At 56.5% G+C, this 25,983-nt stretch overlaps 1 protein-coding gene across 1 annotated transcript in view; it reads left to right on the forward strand.

The window, feature by feature from the left end:
• Nucleotides 1-576: 576 nt before the first annotated feature.
• Nucleotides 577-25,983, forward strand: part of LOC148140028 (nuclear factor 7, brain-like) — a 35,405-nt gene continuing 9,998 nt past the window's right edge. The window contains exons 1-5 of the mRNA XM_087979207.1: nucleotides 577-1,045; nucleotides 1,129-1,224; nucleotides 1,314-1,547; nucleotides 3,924-3,946; nucleotides 4,047-4,162. Of these exons, the coding sequence (XP_087835333.1) occupies nucleotides 635-1,045; nucleotides 1,129-1,224; nucleotides 1,314-1,547; nucleotides 3,924-3,946; nucleotides 4,047-4,162 (880 nt within the window). The 5' untranslated portion in view covers nucleotides 577-634. The remainder of the gene's footprint in view (nucleotides 1,046-1,128; nucleotides 1,225-1,313; nucleotides 1,548-3,923; nucleotides 3,947-4,046; nucleotides 4,163-25,983) is intronic.

The raw sequence follows: 25,983 nt of genomic DNA on the forward strand, positions 1-25,983 counted from the left end.
ATCCTGGTGGATTGTAAGGGAGAGGTGAGGAGGCGCTGGACAATATGTTTCAGCTTGTGTTTCCCACAAAGACCAACACAACTTGGCCTTCCATGCCTGGGGCTGCTTTGGGACTGAAGGATATGAAGGAGAGCAGCAGGCTGCCAGTCACTCCCAGGACAACATCCCACCCCCTCCCATCCTCTCTACACCCACCCACACCACTCCCAATCGACCTTCCCTCTCACCTCCCGGCTTCAGGGATTCCCATGGTTTTGCCAGGACCAAGCACTTGATGGGAGGGCCAGGAGCTGAACAATACACAATTTATATTTAAAGGCTGAGAAGCCACCACCAAAAATACAACATAATTTTCTTTCAGTGAGTTATGTACCAACAGAGATCAGTGGGAGAGAATGTAGGGAGAATATTTTCCGCTCAGTGTTGGGGGGTTGGGGTCTGTTACTCATTTCCTGAAAACGGAATGCTCCAGTCACATCCAGCCGACGGCGATTGGTGGACGGTGCCGGTGGATACAGAAAGGAAGTCCTGTGTGAACTATCACCATCTCGGTGCTGCCTGAGCTGAATGTGTTCAGCAGCGCAGGGACAGCGAAACTGAAAGGGGTTTGCATCAGGAAGTGCTGAGGGTGAACATGGCTTTCAGACAGCAGGTCCTGAGTTTGACTGAGGAGGTAATCTGTCCCATTTGTCTGGATTTCTTCACCGATCCGGTTTCACTGGAGTGTGAACACAACTTCTGCCGCTCCTGTATCAACCAGAGCTGGGAAAAGCAGGAGATAAACTCCTGCCCGGAATGTAGACAGGAGTTTCCGGACAGATCCCTCAGAGGAAACCGGGCCTTAGCGAATCTGGCCGAGAAAGCTCGAACATTAAATCTGAATCTGCAAGAGAAGGAAAGTAAACATCACTGTGAGGAACATCAGGAAGAACTGAAGCTGTTTTGTGAAACTGACAAGAAATTGGTCTGTGTGATTTGTAGAGATTCCCGGGAACACAGGGAGCACCGCTTCATCCCGGTTAAAGAAGCTGTTGGAATCTACAAGGTAAAAGGAAACAGTCCCTGATTATTTCATCACATTTTCATGGTCTAACACTTTTATTTTCTGATTTTCTCTCCCAATCCCAGGATCGGGTGAAATCTTCCTTGGATTCTCTCACAGATAAAAAATCAGCAGCTCTAGAAATGGAGCGGGAGCAGAAACAGAAGATTTCCCAAATTCAGGTAAAATCTCCCCGGGTTCGGCTTCAACATTTGATTTGTTCATTTGTTTTTATTGCAGAAACATATTGTTTTTATATTTCCCCTGACAGGAGGAATCCAGCAGCCTGCAGACTCACATCAAATCCGAGTTCACTAAAATGCACCAGATGCTGACTGAGAAAGAGCAGAGTTTACTCCGAGATCTCAGGGAACAAGAGGAAAACATTCTCAAAGCAATGGAGCAAAACCTTTGTGAAATTCAAAAGAATTTAAATTCTCTTCAGCAGAAACTCTCAAACTTGGAAAAACAATTGGAACAAACAGACGGAGTGATATTTCTGAAGGTGAGGGATTATGTTTCAGTTTAGTTCAGTGAAAGAGACACCCATCCTCCATCACTATCTCCCTCTGCTGCTTTCTCCAACATTAGGTTCTCCACTTTCCTAGTCAATATATTTGTCTCAATCACACTGTGTGACTGTGGGTTCCACATTCTCATCACTTTCTTGATCAAGACATTTCTCCTGAATTCCCCATGGAATTGAATTGAAATGAATTTATTGTCACGTGCACCAGGGCACAGTGAAAAGCTTTGTCTTGCGAGCAATACAGGCAGATCACAGAGTAAAGAAGCATAGACAGTAAATAATAGGCAAACAGCGGCAAAAACAAAAATACAGGTACAGGCGAATGTTAAGAGTTTGTGAGTCCACTCAGTATTCTGACAAGAAACTGTTGCAAAACCGGTTGGTGCGTGTGTTCAGACTTCTGTACCTTCTCCCCGATGGTAGAGATTGTAGGAAAACATTGTCAGGGTGGGATGGATCTTTGAGAATGCTGGCGGCCTTTCCTTGACAGCGAGCCTGGTAGATGGATTCCATAGATGGGAGGTTGGCCTTTGTGATTGTCCGGGCCAAGTTCACCACTCTCTGTAACTGTCTCCAATCTTGAATGGTACAGTTGCCGTACCAGGTAGTGATACATCCAGACAGAATGCTCTCCATGGCACACCTACAAAAATTGGCAAGGGTATTCGCTGTCATGCCAAATTTCCTCAGCTGCCTGAGGAAGAAGAGATGTTGTTGGGCCTTTGTAACCAGTGCGTCCACTTGAAGAGTCCAAGAAAGTTTGTTGTGGATGACCACTCCCAGGAGCTTGACACTCTCCACTCGTTCCACCTCTGTGCTGTTAATGTGCAGGGGAGGCATGAATAACATCCCACCGAAAGTCAATAATAAGTTCTTTGGTTTTCCGGCATTGAGAGCTAGGTTGTTCTCAGTGCATCATTTTTCTAGGTCTTCCACCTCCCATCTGTTGTCTGTTTCGTCGCCATCTGAGAGTCAACTGACTGTAATGGTGTCATCATCGAACTTGTAAATGGCATTAGTCTGGTATTTGGTGACACAGTCATGGATATACAGTGAGTACAGTAGGGGGCTGAGTACCCACCACTGGGGGGACTCCAGTGTTGAGTGTTAGTGAGGATGAAATATTGTCCCCAATCTTCACTGATTATGACCTGTGGGTCAGGAAACTGAGGATACAGCTGCAGAGAGTGGGGCTTAGGCCGAGATCACTACGTCTAGTAATCAGTCTCGAGGGGATAGTCGTGTTGAAGGCTGAACTGTAGTCAATGAGTAGGATTCTTATGTAGCTGTTCTTGGTGTCAAGGTGTTATAGGGAGGAGTGAAGAACACTGATATGGCATCTGACATGGATCTATTGGTCCAATAGGCAAATTGGAGTGGGTCAAGAGTAGTGGGGAGGGTGGAGTTGATTAATGACATGACCACCAAAGTTAGGGCTACCGGGTGGTAGTCATTGAGACATGCTGCATGAGCCTTCTTAGGCACAGGGATGATGTTGGCCCTCGTGAAACAGGCAGGGACAGTGGCCTGCTGCAGGGAGAGGTTGAAGATGTCCAAGAAGACCTCTGCCAGTTGATCTGTGCATGCTCTGAGTGCACGGCCTGGTACTCCGTCTGGTCCTATTGCTTTCATTGGATTCACAGGAAGGAAAACTGATCTGAGCTCTGATGCAGTGGCTGTTGGGATAGGTTCATCCGGACTTGTCTCAATAGGTGCTACCTCTCCACCGAAAGTTTGCTCAAAGCGAGCATGGAAGACGTTGAGATGATCTGGGAGGGATATGTCACTGTGTGCTATCTTGCACTGTCTCTTTTTAGAACCTGTGATGTCAATCAGTCCTTGCCACAGTCGCCGGGTGTCTGTCTGGGTCTCTGGTTTAGATCGGTGTTGGTCCTTGGCTGGCTTAATGGCTCTGCGAAGGTCATTTGAGTAGGTCTCCTGATCCGAAGGCCTCACGCCTGGTTTTTGACAGGTTCTGTATTTACTTATTGGATTTATTTTATAACAGGATGATGTTCACAGACTCACATGTTTCGATTCCTTAGAAGTGAAAATATCTTTACTGAATCTATGGAATCAATCCCTTTCTTTATTGTAATTTTAAATATCAAAGTCAGATTTTTATCCATTAAAATATATTAATGTTTCTTTCAATCCTTTGTAATTGTTCAAATTTTGTATTTATTCTTCTGGTCTTCAATATCCTTGGTGTCACATCCTCTTTCTATTTGATGCCTGCAACAATCAGAATTGGCAGTTCTCAGCAGCTTGTAACAATGTGAGTGTAATTGCTGCTTTCTGGATGTAGACAGTCAGTCTCTGTCAACTCAGATTGTGTTTTGTTTATTTCAGGAGGAAGTATCTCGGAAGAGAAGGTAGGACATGCACTTTACTGAAACTCAGTGCAAGTTGGTGAAATTACTCAGGAAAGTGTTTCTGCTAAATTTCTAATCAATTTATGTTTAATATTTACAGGATCAGTGACGACGATTGTGTGCTCTCACTAACAGATGGTACCATCTCCACTGAAACATTCTGCAGCCTCTTTCCTTTTCTTGTATGGAAAGAAATGCAGGAAGCCACTCAACCTGGTAAAGCTCAGATAAGTTCCTCTTTTGGCCTGATTTATATTGTATAACTTGTATTTTTGTTCATGCAAATATCAAAGTCTGTAATGAGCAAAACTGTGGTTAATAGGAATCAGTGGAAATCTCTCTACTTTTTTGAGTTATACTGAACACAAGGGAAGATGGTTGTGATTGTTCAAGACGAACCATCTCAGCTCCGGACATTTCTGTAGGAGGTTGTCAGAGTAATGGCTCGGCCTAAGCATCTTCAGCTGCTTCATGAATGGACTTCCCTCCGTCATAAGGTCACGGTGGAGGTGGTGAGATATTCACTAATGATTGCACAATAACAGCACCGTTTCCAACCTCTCAGATCCTGAAACAATCCATGTTCAAATACAATGAGGCCATGACTCTGTCCAGCTTTGAGCTGACAAGTGACAAGTAACATTTGTGCCACACGAGTGCCAGGCAATGACCGTTTCCAACAAGAGAGAATGTAACCATCAACACTTGATGTTCAGTAACAATTCCATTCATCACTGCATCCTCCAATTGCAACATCCTGGACGTTACCATTGACCGGAAACTGAACTCACCTGCCAAACACACACTATAGCTACAAGAGCAGGTCAGAGAGTGAAAGGTCTGCAGCCAGCAACTCACTTACTGACTCCTTAGTTACTAGTCCTCCATCTATAAGGCAGAGATTTGGCATATAATAGAGGTCTCTCCACTTGCCTGGATGACTGCAGCCCCAATTGTACTGAAGAAGCTCAACACAATCCAGGACAAAACATGCTGCTTGAATGGCACTCCGTCTAATACCTCTAACATTCACTCCCTGCACCACTGACACACAGTTGCAGAAATGTGTACACTTAAAAAAAAGTGTTAGAAAACTCACCAAGCCTCCTCAGAGAGCAACTTCCAATTATGTAACCTGAACTGACTGGAAGGGTAAGGATAGCAGATAGACAGGAACACCATCACTTGCAAATTGTCCTGTATGCCATATACCATGCTGAATTGGGCCAAAATGCTGGAAATCCTCCCCTAACTGCCCAGTGGGTGACCCTCCCCTACATGGATGACAATGGGTTAATGAGCAGCCTCCAGGATAATTAGGGTTGGACAATAAATGCTTGCCAAGACAGTGATGCAGAAGTCTCCTGAATGTGAAATATCATCTTCAGCTGGTCAGCTGTGACTGTTCAATCCCAAACCTTCACCAAGACAGGAACTCTCAGACACTGCTCTGTACGAGTTTTGAGAAGATTTGTAGCTCAGGTTGAGATTCTGGATGCAGGTTTGCTCGCTGAGCTGGGAGATTAATTTCCAGACGTTTCATCAACCGACCAGGTAACATGTAGGTTGTGGGCCTCAGGCGATTCCTGCTTTCTATTTATATGTTTGGGTGTCTTTGGGTTGGTGATGTCATTTCCTGTGGTGATGTCATTTCCTGTTCTTTTTCTCAGGGAGTAGTAGATGGGGTCTAACTCGATGTGTTGTTCCAGTCAAAGTGATGTCCTATCTTATCTACATCAGAACGTCACTTCAATGAGCCAACACACACTGCAGCACAGAGGAACTACGGCAGAGCAGAGGAAAATCACCTATAACGTGTATTCAAAAAGAATGGATACCCAATGAACACAGTCCGCCAATTTCTCAGCAACAAACCCAAGCAGACAAAACACATCCAGAAACCCTAGCCACTTACCCCCACATCAAAGACATCTCGGAAACAACTGCCAGACTACTCAGACCCCTCGACAACATGGTAGCCCACAAACCCACCAACACATTAAAACAGCAGCTAATGAACTTGAAAGACCCTATATAGACAACAAGCAAAACTAATGTTATTTACAAAATACCATGCAAGGATTGTAACAAACACTACATTGGACAAACAGGCAGAAAACTAGCCACCAGGATACATGAACACCAACTAGCCACAAAACGACATGATCCTCTGTCACTAGTATCCTTACATACAGATAAGGAAGGACACCACTTCGACTGGAACAATACATCCATCTTAGGACAAGCCAAACAGAGAAATGCACGAGAACTCCTAGAAGCTTGGCATTCCAACCGGAACTCCATCAACAAAGACATCGAGTTAGACCCCATCTCCCACCCCTGAGAAAAAGAACAGGAAATTACATCACCATGAGAAATGACATCACCAACCCAAACTAACCCAAACATATAAATAGAAAGCAGGAATCATGTACACTGCTTTACATGAGGCCCACTGAAGATGTTACCTAGTAGGGTGACAAAACGTCTGGAAATGAAGCTGCCAGCTCAGTCTCCCTGTCTCCAGTGGCTGAAGAAAGGGGGAGGTTGATCAGAGTTTGATCACTCTTTGATTTTCTCACAGACCACTTGAGGCTCCGTTCTTAGTTTCAATGGTTCTATTCAAGCAAATACAGGGGACAGGTCCATTGGTCAGGCTGATGCACAAACTCTGATTTAATTACAAACAAAGAGTTGATACTTTATTCATTTCATAATCGATAACATTGATTACATTAGCTTTGGGAAGTTGTCCGACCAAGATACTGCACACACTTTTGATGTGATAATCACATGATCACTGGCCAATCCCCTCGATGTTCATGGTGATGACATCACAATGACCAGTTGTAGCAGTGCCCTGTACACCTCAGGGATTTACTGACATCATCAGGTTGAACAGTCTTGTGATGTAACATCTCCTACGGGTCAGCTGACACTGCCCCATTATCCCAGATAAACCTGGCTCCCTGTCAAACCCATCCATACTTTACAAACTTCACCAAGTGGAAACCTTATTCTTCCCAGTTGAATTGTTCTGAGGAAGGGTTACACGACCCAAAATGTTCACTCAGATTTCTCTCCACAGATGCTGCCAGACCAGCTGAGCATTTCCAGCAACTTCTGTTTTCATTTATAATTTCCAGTATCGTCCCACTCTCCTCAACCACTCCTCACGATATAGTCTGTCAATCCCTGGAATAGCCCTAGTGAACCTTCTTTGGACTGCCTCCAACACCAGCGTATATTTCTCCTGATAAAACAGAACTATTCACAGTATACCCAGAGCAGAGCCCACATTGCTGAACACCTACTCTCTGACCATAAAGATGACCTTAAACTTCCAGGTGGAGAAAGTGAGGTCTGCAGATGCTGGAGATCAGAGCTGGAAATGTGTTGCTGGAAAAGCGCAGCAGGTCAGGCAGCATCCAGGGAACAGGAGAATCGACGTTTCGGGCATAAGCCCTTCTTCAGGAAGGGCTTATGCCCGAAACGTCGATTCTCCTGTTCCCTGGATGCTGCCTGACCTGCTCCGCTTTTCCAGCAACACATTTCCAGCTTTAAACTTCCAGGTGCCTGCCAATTCAACACAACCCCCCCCCCCCCCATGTTTCCATGCTGAAATTTCCATCTCAGGCCTGCTGCAGTGCTCCAATGAAGCTCATCACAAGCTCGTCTTCTGCCTTGGTACCTTGCAGTTACACTGAGTTGAACAATTTCACATGGTACATTACCCACCCCCACAACCCCAAGTCCTGTTCTGTGTTGGTTGTTCCCAGCAAAACCAACCCTTCTGTGAAGATGGAATCATGTCTGACAACTTCACTCAAAATCTTTGAGAAGGTATTAAGCAGGATAGATGGGAGAAAATATAGGGATGTAATATATTTGGATTTTCAGGAGACATTTGATAAGACATCACACATTCAACTGGAGAGATGATTGTCTAACTAATAAAAGACTGAGAATTGGGATAGCTCGTAGCTAGTGGTGAGCCACACGGTTCAGTGCTGGGTCCACAATTATTTATGAAATACATAAATGGCTTGGTTGTGGAAGGTGAATGCCAAGTTTGTAGGTGAAACAAAAAAAGTTGGGAAAGCAAGTGGTGAGGAGTCTGCAGAGGATTATGGTTAGGTTGAGTTAGTGGACAATACTTTTGGCAGATGACATATAATGTAAAGGAACTTTAGATTAAGGACATTGGCAGGAAGAATAGAGGAGCTGGATATTATTTAAATGGACAAAGGCTGCAGGGAGCTATGGAACTGAGGGATCTGGGAATCCTTATCCATGAATCACAAAGAACCAGCATCTAAGTTCAGTGGGTATGTTGGCCTTTATTTCAAAGGGAATGCAATGTAGAAGTAGGAAGCTTTTGCTAAAACTTTACAAGGGACTGGTCAGAACACAACAATTACAATGAAACGAGGGTAGAGTTATCTGAAGTGAACTGGGTGAATAGATGAGGAGGAATGACAGTAAACAAGCAGGGGTAGACATTTAATGAGGTTCACCTCAGCTCTCAGCAAAAATATATCTTGAGTAAGAGGAAAGGATCTAAGAGCAAGATAAATTTAAGGAAGTTGGGCAGAGTATAATGTTGAAAATGTGTTGCTGGAACAGCGCAGCAGGTCAGGCAGCATCCAGGGAACAGGAGAATCGACGTTTCGGGCATAAGCCCTTGTTCAGGAAAATTCCTGAAGAAGGGCTTATGCCTGAAACGTCGATTCTCCTGTTCCCTGGATGCTGCCTGACCTGCTGCGCTGTTCCAGCAACACATTTTCAGCTCTGATCTCCAGCATCTGCAGACCTCACTTTCTCCCCAGAGTATAATGTTGAAATAGTGTGAGACAAACTAATGGGGCGAAAGACAGAGAGGTTGCTTGGCCCTGACGGCTTACATCTGAGGATTCTAAAACAGGTCACTACAGAGATAGTGAAGGCATTTGTTGTAATTCTCCTTAAATTGCTCAATTCTGGAAAAGTACCAGAGGATTGGAAAACTGCTAATATGACACGTCTGTTTAATAAGGGAAGGAGGCAAAAAGCAGGTAACTATAGGCAGATTATCCCATGATCTATTATTGGAAAAGTATTGCAGTTGGTTACTGTGGAAGTAACAGTAGAATATTCAGAAAATCATAATCTCATCAAGCAGAGTCAGCGTGGTTTTATAAAAGGAAATTAATATCTGTCTCAGTTATGAAAGCTTTTGAGGAGATCTCAATTAGAGGGAATGGAATGGAAGGGAGCCAGTAGAGTTTTATTTGGACTTCTAGAAGCATTCAACAAGATACTTCAAGAAAGATTAAGAGGCCATGGTACTGTTGGCAGGATTATGGGATGGAGAAAGAATTGGCTTATGGGCAGGAAACAGCAGGTGGGGATAAGGAGTGCTTTTACAGGTTGGTGACCTGTGGCCAGTGGGGTTCCACAGGGATCAGTGCTGTGACTGCAAATGTTTACAATAAATATTAATGATTTGGAGGAAAGAAGTTAATGCACTGTCACCAAATTTGCAGACTATTCTAAAACAGGTGGATACAAACAATTCACAGAGACATTGATGGTTCAAGTAACTGGCATAAAGTTGGCAAATGGAGGATTAATTTGAGAAAGTTCTTTATTTTGAAGAGAAAACAAAAGAACAAAGAATTATTTAAATGGAGAAAAACTGCAGAAAGGTGCACCACAAAGGCACTTGAGAGTATTTGCACATGAAATGCAGAAAACTAGCACTCAGGGACAGCATGTAATCAAGAAGAGCTATTGGAAAGGTGGCCCTTTCAATGTGGTTGGAGTGTAAGAGCTGGGAATTACAAGGCCCTCATGGAGTACTGAAAGAGCAGCTGGGAATTTCAGAAAGTAATTGAGAGAGCAAAGTAGGTGCATGAGAAAACACGAGTGGCTAAAATGAGGGAGAATTCCAAGATATATTTCATCAGTATTTTAAGGGGAAGAGAATAACCAGGAAAATGTAGGGATCAAGGAGCAATCCAGGTATGGAGCTGGAGGACAGATACAGGGTGTTAATTTACTATCTTGCTTCTGTCTTCACTTGGGAGAAGGACGATGTAAGTTAGAATTTAGAGTCAGAGTGTCATAGAGATGTACAGCATGGAAACAGACCCTTCGGTCCAACTCGTCCGTGCCGACCAGATATTCCAACCCAATCTAGTCCCACCTGCCAGCACCCCACCCGTATCCCTCCTATTCATATACCCATCCAAATGCCTTTTAAATGTTGTAATTGTACCAGCCTCCACCACTTCCTCTGGCAGTTCATTCCATACACGTACCACCTTCTGCGTGAAAAAATTGCCCCTTAGGTTTCTTTCATATCTTGACAGTGCCTCACACCTGATGACCAGGTTTTTTCCCGCGATGGAGAGTGACCGTAGCTTCCATCTGCCCAGTTTCTGCCTCACTTTGCTGATACGCTCCTCCCAAGACTTGGCGCACGCCCCAGCCCCTCCGAACAAATACCCAGCACCTTCAGGTGGTCGGTCCTGACGGTGAAGGGGATCGAGGATTGGTCGGCCCAGTTCCCGAAGAGCATGGCCTCGCTCTTGCCTCGGTTTACCTTGGCCCCTGAGGCCCGTTCGAACTGGTCACAGATACACATGAGTCTGCGCATGGACAGCGGATCCGAGCAGAAAATGGCGACGTCATCCATGTACAGGGAGGCCTTAACCTGCAGGCCCCCGCTGCCAGGAATAGTCATCCCTCTCAGGCTCGCATCCTTCCTGATGGACTCGGCAAATGGCTCTATGCAGCACACAAACAAGGCAGGAGAGAGAGGGCAGCCCTGCCTGACTCCAGATCTGACTGGGAAGCTATCTGATTCCCACCCGTTAATTGAGACTGCACTGACAATGTTGGTGTAGAGCAGTCTGATCCAATTGCAGATTCCCTCCCCAAAGCCCATTTTGGAGAGAACATCTCTCATATACGTGTGTGATATCCTGTCAAAGGCTTTCTCTTGGTCCAGGCTGATCAGGCAGGTGTGCACTCCAAGGTCTCTTTGTTCAGCAACACTCCCTTGGACCTTACCATTAAGTGTATAAGTCCTGCTAAGATTTGCTTTCGCAAAATGCAGCGCCTCACATTTATCTGAATTAAACTCCATCTGCCACTTCTCAGCCCATTGGCCCATCTGGTCCAGATCTTCTTGTAATCTGAGGTAACCCTGTCCACTACACCTCCAATTTTGGTGTCATCTGCAAACTGTACCTCTTATGCTCGCATCCAAAACATTTATGTAAATGACAAAAAGTAGAGGGCCCAGCATTGATCCTTGTGGCACTCCACTCGTCACAGGCCTCCTCACACACACACACACACACACACCCTCCCCTCCACACACACACACACACCCCTCCCCTCTACAAACACACACACCCCTCCCCCCCACACAAACACATCCTCCCCTCCACACACACACACACACACCTCCCCCCCACACACACACCCTCTCCCCCCCACACACACACCCTCTCCCCCTACACACACAGCCCCCTGCACCCCACACACACACACATCCCCCTCCTCCCACACACACATCCCCCTCCTCCCACAACCACATCCTCCTCCCCCTCACACACATCCCCCTCCACCCCCCCCACACACATATCCCCCTCCCCCCCACACACATCCCTCTCCCCCCATACACACATCCCCTACCCTCCCCACACATCCCCTCCACACACACACATCCCCCCCACACACACACCCCTCCCCCCCACACACACATCCCCTTCCCCACACCCTCCCCCACACATCCCCTTCCCCACACACACACACCCCTCCCCACCCACACGCACACGTCCCCTTCCCCACACACACATCCCCTTCCCCACACACACATCCCCTTCTCCCCCACACACACAACCCTACCCCCCCACACACACACCCCTCTCCCCCCACACACACACACACCCTCCCCCCCACACACACACCCCCTCCCCCCCACACACATCCCCCTCCCCCCCCACACATACACCCCTACACGCACACATCCCCTTCCCCACACACACACCCCCCTCCCACCCCCCCACACGCACACATCCCCTTCCCCACACACACATATCCCCTTCCCCACACACACATCCCCTTCCCCCCCACACACACAACCCTACCCCCCCCACACACACACCCCTCTCCCCCCACACACACACCCCCTCCCCCCCACACACACACCCCCTCCCCCCCACACACACACCCCCTCCCGCCCACACACATCCCCCTCCCCCCCCCCACACACACCCCTACATGCACACATCCCCATCCCCACACACACACCCCCCTCCCCCCCCACACGCACACATCCCCTTCCCCACACACACATATCCCCTTCCCCCCCACACACATCCCCTTCCCCCCCACACACATCCCCCTCCCCCCACACACACACATCCCCCTCTCCCCACACACACCAATCCCCCTCCCCCCACACACAACCCTACCCCCCCACACACACACACCCCTCTCAACCCACCCCACAAACATCCCTCTCCCCCCACACACATCCCGCTCCCTCCCCCCACACACCCCCACACAGAAACCCCTCCCCCTCACACACCCCTCTCCCCCCACACATACCCCTCCCCCACACACACATCCCTCTCTCCCCCCACAAACATCCCTCTCCCTCCCCGCACACACACCCTCCACACAGACACCCCTCCCCCTCACACACCCCTCTCCCCCCCACACACACATCCCTCCCCCTCCTCCCCAACACACACATCCCTCCCCCTCCTCCCCAACACACACATCCCTCCCCCTCCTCCCCAACACACACATCCCTCTCTCCATCCCACACACACATCCCTCTCTCCATCCCACACATACATCCCTCTCTCCATCCCACACATACATCCCTCTCTCCATCCCACACATACATCCCTCTCTCCATCCCACACATCGCTCCCCCCCCCACACACACACAGACACCCCTCCCCCTCACACACCCCTCTCCCCCCACACTCACCTCCCACTCCCCCCTACACACACATCCCTCCCCGTCCCCCACACACAAATCCCTCTCCCCCCCACACACACATCACTCCCCCTCCCCCACACACACCCCTCCCCTCACACACACCCCTCCCCTCACACACACCCTTCCCCCCACACACACATCCCTCACCCCCCCACACACACATCCCACTTCCCCACACACACACATCCCTCTCCCCACACGCACACATCACTCCCCCTCCCCCACACACACCCCTCCCCCCACACACATCCCTCTCCCCCACACACACATCCCCTTCCCCACACACAACCCCCCACACGCACACATCCCCTTCCCCACACACACACCCCTCCCCCCCCACACGCACACATCCCCTTCCCCACACACACACATCCCCTTCCCCACACACACACATCCCCTTCCCCACACACACATCCCCTTCCCCCCCCACACACACAACCCTAACCCCCCACACACACACCCCTCTCGCCCCACACACACATCCCCTCCCCCCCACACACATCCCCCTCCCCCCCACACACACACCCCTCTCAATCCCCCCCACAAACATCCCTCTCCCCCCACACACATCCCGCTCCCTCCCCCCACAAACATCCCTCTCCCTCCCCCCCAGACCACCCCCACACAGAAACCCCTCCCCCTCACACACCCCTCTCCCCCCCACACATACCCCTCCCCCTCCCCCCCCACACACATCCCTCTCCCTCCCCGCACACCCCCCCCGCAACAGACACCCCTCCCCCCTCACACACTCCTCTCCCCCCACACACACCCCTCCCCTCACACACACCCCTCCCCCCACACACACATCCCTCACCCCCCCACACACACACATCCCTCCCCCTCCCCCACACACACACACATCCCTCTCCCCACACGCACACATCACTCCCCTCCCCCACACACACCCCTCCCCCCACACACAAATCCCTCTCCACCCCCACACACCCATCCCCCTCCCCCCCACACACACCCCCTCCCCCCCACACACACCCCCCCCAACCCCACACACACCCCCCCCAACCCCACACAATCCCCCTCCCCCCACACACACACTCCCCCCACACACACACTCCCCTTTGCCCCACACATGCACATCCCCCCCCCACACACAAATCCCCCTCACCCCCTCCACCTACACACACCTCACCCCCCCAAACACACACCTCACCCCCCACACACACCCCTCACCCCCCCACACACACTCCCCCTCCCCCCACACACACCTCCCCCTCCCCCCACACACACCTCCCCCTCCCCCCCAAACACACACATCCCCCTCCCCCCACACATACACATCCCCCTCCCCCCCACACACACATGCCACACCCCCCCACACACATCCCCCTCACCCACCCCCACACATCCCCCTCCCCCCCCATAAACATTCCCCTCCCCCCCACACACATCCCTCTACCCACCCACACACATCCCCCTACGCCCCCACACACATCCCCCTCCCCCCACACACCCCCTCCCCCCCACACACATCCCCCTACCCTCCACACACTTCCCCCTTCTCCCCACACACATATCCCCTTGCCCCCCCCCCCCACACACACACATCCCCTTCCCCACACACACACCTCCCACTCCCCCCCACACCCACATCCCCCTCCCCCCTACACACCCATCCCCCTCCCCACACACACACACCCCCCACACACACACATCCCCCCCCCCACACACACACACACATCCCCTTCCCCACACACACATCCCATTCCCCCCCACACACACATCCCCCTCCCTCACACACACACATCCCCCTCCCCCCCACACACACCCCTCCCCCCACACACACCCCTCCCCCCACACACACACACCCCTCCCCCCACACACACACCCTCTCCCCCTACACACACAGCCCCTCCCTCCCCACACACATCCCCCTCCTCCCACACACACATCCCGCTCCCCCCCCACACACACATCCCCCTCCCCCCACACACACACCCCTCACCCACCCCACACATACCCCTCACTCCCCCACACACACCCCTCACACCCCCCACACACACTCCCCCTCCCCCCCGACACACATCCCCCTCCGCCCCCACACACACATATCCCCCCCCACACACACATCCCCTACGCCCCCACACATCCCCTCCACACACACACACACACACCCACACACACACACCCCTCCCCCACACACACCCGACACGCACACATCCCTTTCCCCACACACACCCCCCTCCCCCCCCACATGCACACATCCCCTTCCCCACACACACACACCCCCCCCACACACACACACACATCCCCTTCCCCACACACACACCCCCTCCCCCCCACACACACACCCCCTCCCGCCCACACACATCCCCCTCCCCCCCCCACACACACCCCTACATGCACACATCCCCATCCCCACACACACACACCCCTCCCCCCCCACACGCACACATCCCCTTCCCCACACACACATATCCCCTTCCCCCCCACACACATCCCCTTCCCCCCCACACACATCCCCCTCCCCCCACACACACACATCCCCCTCTCCCCACACACACCAATCCCCCTCCCCCCACACACAACCCTACCCCCCCACACACACACACCCCTCTCAACCCACCCCACAAACATCCCTCTCCCCCCACACACATCCCGCTCCCTCCCCCCACACACCCCCACACAGAAACCCCTCCCCCTCACACACCCCTCTCCCCCCACACATACCCCTCCCCCACACACACATCCCTCTCTCCCCCCACAAACATCCCTCTCCCTCCCCGCACACACACCCTCCACACAGACACCCCTCCCCCTCACACACCCCTCTCCCCCCCACACACACATCCCTCCCCCTCCTCCCCAACACACACATCCCTCCCCCTCCTCCCCAACACACACATCCCTCCCCCTCCTCCCCAACACACACATCCCTCTCTCCATCCCACACACACATCCCTCTCTCCATCCCACACATACATCCCTCTCTCCATCCCACACATACATCCCTCTCTCCATCCCACACATACATCCCTCTCTCCATCCCACACATACATCCCTCTCTCCATCCCACACATCGCTCCCCCCCCCCACACACACACAGACACCCCTCCCCCTCACACACCCCTCTCCCCCCACACTCACCTCCCACTCCCCCCTACACACACATCCCTCCCCGTCCCCCACACACAAATCCCTCTCCCCCCCACACACACATCACTCCCCCTCCCCCACACACACCCCTCCCCTCACACACACCCCTTCCCTCACACACACCCTTCCCCCCACACACACATCCCTCACCCCCCCACACACACATCCCACTTCCCCACACACACACATCCCTCTCCCCACACGCACACATCACTCCCCCTCCCCCACACACACCCCTCCCCCCACACACATCCCTCTCCCCCACACACACATCCCCTTCCCCACACACAACCCCCCACACGCACACATCCCCTTCCCCACACACACACCCCTCCCCCCCCACACGCACACATCCCCTTCCCCACACACACACATCCCCTTCCCCACACACACACATCCCCTTCCCCACACACACATCCCCTTCCCCCCCCACACACACAACCCTAACCCCCCACACACACACCCCTCTCGCCCCACACACACATCCCCTCCCCCCCACACACATCCCCCTCCCCCCCACACACACACCCCTCTCAATCCCCCCCACAAACATCCCTCTCCCCCCACACACATCCCGCTCCCTCCCCCCACAAACATCCCTCTCCCTCCCCCCCAGACCACCCCCACACAGAAACCCCTCCCCCTCACACACCCCTCTCCCCCCCACACATACCCCTCCCCCTCCCCCCCCACACACATCCCTCTCCCTCCCCGCACACCCCCCCCCGCAACAGACACCCCTCCCCCCTCACACACTCCTCTCCCCCCACACACACCCCTCCCCTCACACACACCCCTCCCCCTCACACACCCCTCTCCCCCCACACTCACCTCCCACTCCCCCCTACACACACATCCCTCCCCGTCCCCCACACACAAATCCCTCTCCCCCCCACACACACATCACTCCCCCTCCCCCACACACACCCCTCCCCTCACACACACCCCTTCCCTCACACACACCCTTCCCCCCACACACACATCCCTCACCCCCCCACACACACATCCCACTTCCCCACACACACACATCCCTCTCCCCACACGCACACATCACTCCCCCTCCCCCACACACACCCCTCCCCCCACACACATCCCTCTCCCCCACACACACATCCCCTTCCCCACACACAACCCCCCACACGCACACATCCCCTTCCCCACACACACACCCCTCCCCCCCCACACGCACACATCCCCTTCCCCACACACACACATCCCCTTCCCCACACACACACATCCCCTTCCCCACACACACATCCCCTTCCCCCCCCACACACACAACCCTAACCCCCCACACACACACCCCTCTCGCCCCACACACACATCCCCTCCCCCCCACACACATCCCCCTCCCCCCCACACACACACCCCTCTCAATCCCCCCCACAAACATCCCTCTCCCCCCACACACATCCCGCTCCCTCCCCCCACAAACATCCCTCTCCCTCCCCCCCAGACCACCCCCACACAGAAACCCCTCCCCCTCACACACCCCTCTCCCCCCCACACATACCCCTCCCCCTCCCCCCCCACACACATCCCTCTCCCTCCCCGCACACCCCCCCCCGCAACAGACACCCCTCCCCCCTCACACACTCCTCTCCCCCCACACACACCCCTCCCCTCACACACACCCCTCCCCCCACACACACATCCCTCACCCCCCCACACACACACATCCCACTCCCCCCCTACACACACATCCCTCCCCCTCCCCCACACACACACACATCCCTCTCCCCACACGCACACATCACTCCCCTCCCCCACACACACCCCTCCCCCCACACACAAATCCCTCTCCACCCCCACACACCCATCCCCCTCCCCCCCACACACACCCCCTCCCCCCCACACACACCCCCCCCCAACCCCACACAATCCCCCTCCCCCCACACACACACTCCCCCCACACACACACTCCCCTTTGCCCCACACATGCACATCCCCCCCCCACACACAAATCCCCCTCACCCCCTCCACCTACACACAACCCTCCCTCCCACACACACACCCCCACACACATCCCCCTCCCCCCTACACACACATCCCCCTCCCCCCCCACACACATCCCCCTCCTCCCCACACACACACATTCCCCCCCCAAACACACACAACCACCCCTCCCCACACACATCCACCCCACACACACATCCCTCTCCCCCCCACACACACATATCCCCTCCCCCGCTAACACACACACACATCCCCCTCCCCCACACACAGACACATCCCCTTGCCCCCCCACACACACCCCTCACACCCCCCCCCACACACACACCTCACCCCCCCAAACACACACCTCACCCCCCACACACACCCCTCACCCCCCCACACACACTCCCCCTCCCCCCACACACACCTCCCCCTCCCCCCACACACACCTCCCCCTCCCCCCCAAACACACACATCCCCCTCCCCCCCAAACACACACATCCCCCTCCCCCCACACATACACATCCCCCTCCCCCCCACACACACATGCCACACCCCCCCACACACATCCCCCTCACCCACCCCCACACATCCCCCTCCCCCCCCATAAACATTCCCCTCCCCCCCACACACATCCCTCTACCCACCCACACACATCCCCCTACGCCCCCACACACATCCCCCTCCCCCCACACACCCCCTCCCCCCCACACACATCCCCCTACCCTCCACACACTTCCCCCTTCTCCCCACACACATATCCCCTTGCCCCCCCCCCACACACACACATCCCCTTCCCCACACACACACCTCCCACTCCCCCCCACACCCACATCCCCCTCCCCCCTACACACCCATCCCCCTCCCCACACACACACACCCCCCACACACACACATCCCCCCCCACACACACACACACATCCCCTTCCCCACACACACATCCCATTCCCCCCCACACACACATCCCCCTCCCTCACACACACACATCCCCCTCCCCCCCACACACACCCCTCCCCCCACACACACCCCTCCCCCCACACACACACACCCCTCCCCCCACACACACACCCTCTCCCCCTACACACACAGCCCCTCCCTCCCCACACACATCCCCCTCCTCCCACACACACATCCCGCTCCCCCCCCACACACACACCCCTCACCCACCCCACACATACCCCTCACTCCCCCACACACACCCCTCACACCCCCCACACACACTCCCCCTCCCCCCCGACACACATCCCCCTCCGCCCCCACACACACATATCCCCCCCCACACACACATCCCCTACGCCCCCACACATCCCCTCCACACACACACACACACACCCACACACACACACCCCTCCCCCACACACACCCTACACGCACACATCCCTTTCCCCACACACACCCCCCTCCCCCCCCACATGCACACATCCCCTTCCCCACACACACACACCCCCCCCACACACACACACACATCCCCTTCCCCACACACACACCCCCTTCCCCCCCACACAGACAACCCTACTCCCCCAACACACACACACCCCTCTCACCCCACACACACATCCCCTGCCCCCACACACATCCCCCTCGCCCCCACACACATCCCCCTCCCCACCACACACATCCCCCTCCCCACCACACACACACACACCCCTCTCAACCCCCCCCCACAAACATCCCTCTCCCCCCTCACACATCCCGCTCCCTCCCCCACACAAACATCCCTCTCCCTCCCCCCCACACACCCCCCACAAACAGAAACCCCTCCCCCTCCCCCCTGACACACCCCTCTCCCCCCCACACACACATCCCTCTACCCCCAACACACACATCCCTCCCCCTCCCCACACACACATCCCTCTCTCCATCCCACACATCGCTCTCCCCCCCACACACACAGACACCCCTCCCCCTCACACACCCCTCTCCCCCCCACACACACATCCCACTCCCCCCCACACACATATCCCTCTCCCCCCCCACACACACACACATCACTCCCCCTTCCCCACACACATCCCTCCCCCTCCCTCACACACACCCCTCCCCTCATACACACCCCTCCCCCCACACAAACATCCCACTCCCCCTACACACACATCCCTCCCCCTCCCCCACACACATCCCTCTCTCCACACGCACATTCCTCTCCCTCCCCCTCACACACACACACCCCTCTCCCCCCACACACACATCCCCTTTCCCCCACACACACCTCCCGCTCCCCCTCCACACACATCCCCCTCCCCCCTACACACCCATCCCCCTCCCCCCTACACACCCATCCCCCTCCCCCCCCACACACACACACACCTCTCCCCACCCACACACACACCCCTCCCCCACACGCGCACATCCCCCTCCCCCACACACACACATCCCCTTCCCCCCCACACACATCCCCTTCCCCCCCACACACATCCCCCTCCCCCCACACACACACATCCCCCTCTCCCCACACACACACTCCCCCCAAACACACACTCCCACTCTGCCCACACACTCCCCCTCCAACCCCACACACTCGCCCTCCCACACCACACACACTCCCCCCACACACACACTCCCCCTTCGCCCCACAAATGCACATCACCCCACACACACATACATCCCCCTCCCCCCCCACATACAAATCCCCCTCACCCCCTCCCCCACACATACCCCTCCCCTCACACACACCCCTCCCCCCATACACACCCCTTCCGCTCCCCCTCCCGCACACATACCCCTCCCCTCACATACATCCCTCCCGCCACACACACATCCCTCTCTGCCCCCCCACACACCCCTCTCCCCCCACACACACCCCTCTTCCCCCACACACCCATCCCCCTCCCCCCACACACACGCTTACCCTCCCTCCCACACACTCCCCCTCCCACCCCACACACACTCCCCCTCCCCCCCACACACACTCCCCCTTCACCCCACACACGCACATCCCCGCCCACACACACACACATCCCCCTCCCCCCACACACATCCCCCTCCCCCCCACACACATTCCCCTACCCCTCCACACACATCCCCCTCCCCCCCACACATCTTCCTACCCCCACACACATCCCCCTCCCCCCCAACACACACATCCCCCTCCCACCCCCCCACACACACACATCCCCTTCCCTACACACACACCCCCCCCACACACATCCCCTCCCCCCCCACACACACATCCCGCTCCCCCACACACACTCCCCCTTCACCCCACACACGCACATCCCCGCCCACACACACACATCCCCCTCCCCCCACACACATCCCCCTCCCCCCACACACATCTTCCTATCCCCACACACACATCCCCCTCCCCCCCCACACACAAACACATCCCCTTCCCTACACACACCCCTCCCCCCCCACACACACATCCCCTCCCCCCCCCACACACACATCCCGCTCCCCTACACACACACCCCCTCCCCCCCACACACACATCCTCTCCCCCCCAACATACACATCCCTCTCCCCTCCACACACACATCCCTCCCCCTCACAATAACCCCTCCCCCCACACACACACACCCCTCCCCCTCCACCACACATATCCCTCCCCCCACACACACATCCCTCTCCGCCCCCCCACACACAACCCTCTCCCCCCCCACACACCCATCCCCCTCCCCCCACACACACATTTACCCTCCCTCCCACACACACACACTTACCCTCCCTCCCACACACTCCCCCTCCCCCCCACACACACATTCCCACTCCGCCCCACACACGCACATCCCCCCCTCCACACACACATCCCCCTTCCCCCCCACACACACATCCCCCTCCCCCCACACACATCCCCCTCCCCCCCACACACATTCCCCTACCCCTCCACACACATCCCCCTCCCCCCCACACATCTTCCTACCCCCACACACATCCCCCTCCCCCCCCAACACACACATCCCCCTCCCACCCCCCCACACACACACATCCCCTTCCCTACACACACCCCCCCCACACACATCCCCTCCCCCCCCCCCACACACACATCCCGCTCCCCCACACACACTCCCCCTTCACCCCACACACGCACATCCCCGCCCACACACACACATCCCCCTCCCCCCACACACATCCCCCTCCCCCCCACACACATTCCCCTACCCCCCCACACACATCCCCCTCCCCCCACACACATCTTCCTATCCCCACACACACATCCCCCTCCCCCCCCCCACACAAACACATCCCCTTCCCTACACACACCCCTCCCCCCCCACACACACATCCCGCTCCCCTACACACACACCCCCCTCCCCCCCACACACACATCCTCTCCCCCCCAACATACACATCCCTCTCCCCTCCACACACACATCCCTCCCCCTCACAATAACCCCTCCCCCCACACACACACACCCCTCCCCCTCCACCACACATATCCCTCCCCCCACACACACACATCCCTCTCCGCCCCCCCACACACAACCCTCTCCCCCCCCACACACCCATCCCCCTCCCCCCACACACACATTTACCCTCCCTCCCACACACACACACTTACCCTCCCTCCCACACACTCCCCCTCCCCCCCACACACACATTCCCACTCCGCCCCACATACGCACATCCCCCCCTCCACACACACATCCCCCTTCCCCCCCACACACACATCCCCCTCCCCCCACACACATATCCCCCTCCCCCCCCCACACATCCCCCTCCCCCACACACACATCCCCCTACCGCCCACATACATCCCCCTACCCCCACACACACCCCTACCCCCACACATACACCCCTACCCCCACACATACACCCCTACCCCCACACATATTCCCCCCACACACACACATCCCCCTCCCCCCCCGCACACACATCCCCCTCTCCCCACACACATCCCCCTCCCCCCACACACATCCCCCTCCCCCGACAAAAATCCCCCTCCCCCCACACACATCTTCCTACACCCCCCCACACACATCCCCCTCCCCTCAACACACACATCCCCCTCCCCCCCACACACACATCCCCTTCCCTACACACACCCCTCCCCCCACACACACACATCCCCTCCCCCCACAGACACATCCCGCTCCCCCACACACACACGTCCCCCTCCCCCCCCACACACACATCCCCCCCCACACATACACATCCCACTCCCCCCTACACACACATCCCTCCCCCTCACAATAACCCCTCCCCCCACACACACACATCCCTCTCCGCCCCCCACACACACCCCTCTCCCCCCACACACACACACTTACCCTCCCTCCCACACACTCCCCCTCCGCCCCACACACGCACATCCCCCCCTCCACACACACTCATCCCCCTCCCCCCACACACACACTTACCCTCCCTCCCACACACTCCCCCTCCCACCCCACACACACTCCCTCTCCCCCCACACACACTCCCCCTCCACCCCACACACACTCCCCCTCCCCCACACACACTCCCTCTCCCCCCACACACACTCCCCCTCCACCCCACACACACTCCCCCTCCCCCCCACACACACTCCCCCTCCTCCCCTACACACACTCCCCCTCCCCCCACACACACTCCCCCTCCACCCCACACACACTCCCCCTCCCCCCCACACACACTCCCCCTCCCCCCCCACACACACTCCCCCTTCGCCCCACACACGCACATCCACCCCACACACACATCCCCCTCCCCCGCACACACACATCCCCTCCCCCCACACACATCCCCCTACCCCCCCACACACATCCCCCCCACACACACCCCCCCCACACACACACATCCCCCTCCCCCCACACACATCTCCCTCCCCCAACACACACATCCCCCTCCCCCCACACACACATCCCCTTCCCTACACACACCCCTCCCCCCCACAAACACACATCCCCTCCCCCCCCCACACACACATCCCGCTCCCCCACACACACACACATCCTCCTCCCCCCTACACATACATCCCTCCCCCTCACAATAACCCCTCCCCCCACACACACGCCTCCCCCTCCACCACACATATCCCTCCCCTCACACACATCCATCCCTCTCCGCCCCCCACACACACACCCCTCTCCCCCCACACACCCACCCCTCCCCCCCACACACACTCTCCCTCCGTCCCACACACGCACATCCCCCCCTCACACACACACACACCCCTCTCCCCCCACACACACATCCCCTTTCCCCCACACACACCTCCCGCTCCCCCTCCACACACATCCCCCTCCCCCCTACACACCCATCCCCCTCCCCCCTACACACCCATCCCCCTCCCCCCCCCCACACACACACACCTCTCCCCACCCACACACACACCCCTCCCCCACACGCGCACATCCCCCTCCCCCACACACACACATCCCCTTCCCCCCCACACACATCCCCTTCCCCCCCACACACATCCCCCTCCCCCCACACACACACATCCCCCTCTCCCCACACACACACTCCCCCCAAACACACACTCCCACTCTGCCCACACACTCCCCCTCCAACCCCACACACTCGCCCTCCCACACCACACACACTCCCCCCACACACACACTCCCCCTTCGCCCCACAAATGCACATCACCCCACACACACATACATCCCCCTCCCCCCCCACATACAAATCCCCCTCACCCCCTCCCCCACACATACACCTCCCCTCACACACACCCCTCCCCCCATACACACCCCTTCCGCTCCCCCTCCCGCACACATACCCCTCCCCTCACACACATCCCTCCCGCCACACACACATCCCTCTCTGCCCCCCCACACACCCCTCTCCCCCCACACACACCCCTCTTCCCCCACACACCCATCCCCCTCCCCCCACACACACGCTTACCCTCCCTCCCACACACTCCCCCTCCCACCCCACACACACTCCCCCTCCCCCCCACACACACTCCCCCTTCACCCCACACACGCACATCCCCGCCCACACACACACACATCCCCCTCCCCCCACACACATCCCCCTCCCCCCCACACACATTCCCCTACCCCTCCACACACATCCCCCTCCCCCCCACACATCTTCCTACCCCCACACACATCCCCCTCCCCCCCAACACACACATCCCCCTCCCACCCCCCCACACACACACATCCCCTTCCCTACACACACACCCCCCCCACACACATCCCCTCCCCCCCCACACACACATCCCGCTCCCCCACACACACTCCCCCTTCACCCCACACACGCACATCCCCGCCCACACACACACATCCCCCTCCCCCCACACACATCCCCCTCCCCCCCACACACATTCCCCTACCCCCCCACACACATCCCCCTCCCCCCACACACATCTTCCTATCCCCACACACACATCCCCCTCCCCCCCGACACACAAACACATCCCCTTCCCTACACACACCCCTCCCCCCCCACACACACATCCCCTCCCCCCCCCACACACACATCCCGCTCCCCTACACACACACCCCCTCCCCCCCACACACACATCCTCTCCCCCCCAACATACACATCCCTCTCCCCTCCACACACACATCCCTCCCCCTCACAATAACCCCTCCCCCCACACACACACACCCCTCCCCCTCCACCACACATATCCCTCCCCCCACACACACATCCCTCTCCGCCCCCCCACACACAACCCTCTCCCCCCCCACACACCCATCCCCCTCCCCCCACACACACATTTACCCTCCCTCCCACACACACACACTTACCCTCCCTCCCACACACTCCCCCTCCCCCCCACACACACATTCCCACTCCGCCCCACACACGCACATCCCCCCCTCCACACACACATCCCCCTTCCCCCCCACACACACATCCCCCTCCCCCCACACACATCCCCCTCCCCCCCACACACATTCCCCTACCCCTCCACACACATCCCCCTCCCCCCCACACATCTTCCTACCCCCACACACATCCCCCTCCCCCCCAACACACACATCCCCCTCCCACCCCCCCACACACACACATCCCCTTCCCTACACACACACCCCCCCCACACACATCCCCTCCCCCCCCCCACACACATCCCCCTCCCCCCCCAACACACACATCC

The sequence above is a fragment of the Chiloscyllium plagiosum genome, unplaced genomic scaffold (assembly GCF_037043375.1).
Source record: "Chiloscyllium plagiosum isolate Xiang-an unplaced genomic scaffold, Cpla_swu_hap1 HiC_scaffold_35, whole genome shotgun sequence".
In the NCBI taxonomy this organism is placed as follows: Eukaryota; Metazoa; Chordata; class Chondrichthyes; order Orectolobiformes; family Hemiscylliidae; genus Chiloscyllium; species Chiloscyllium plagiosum.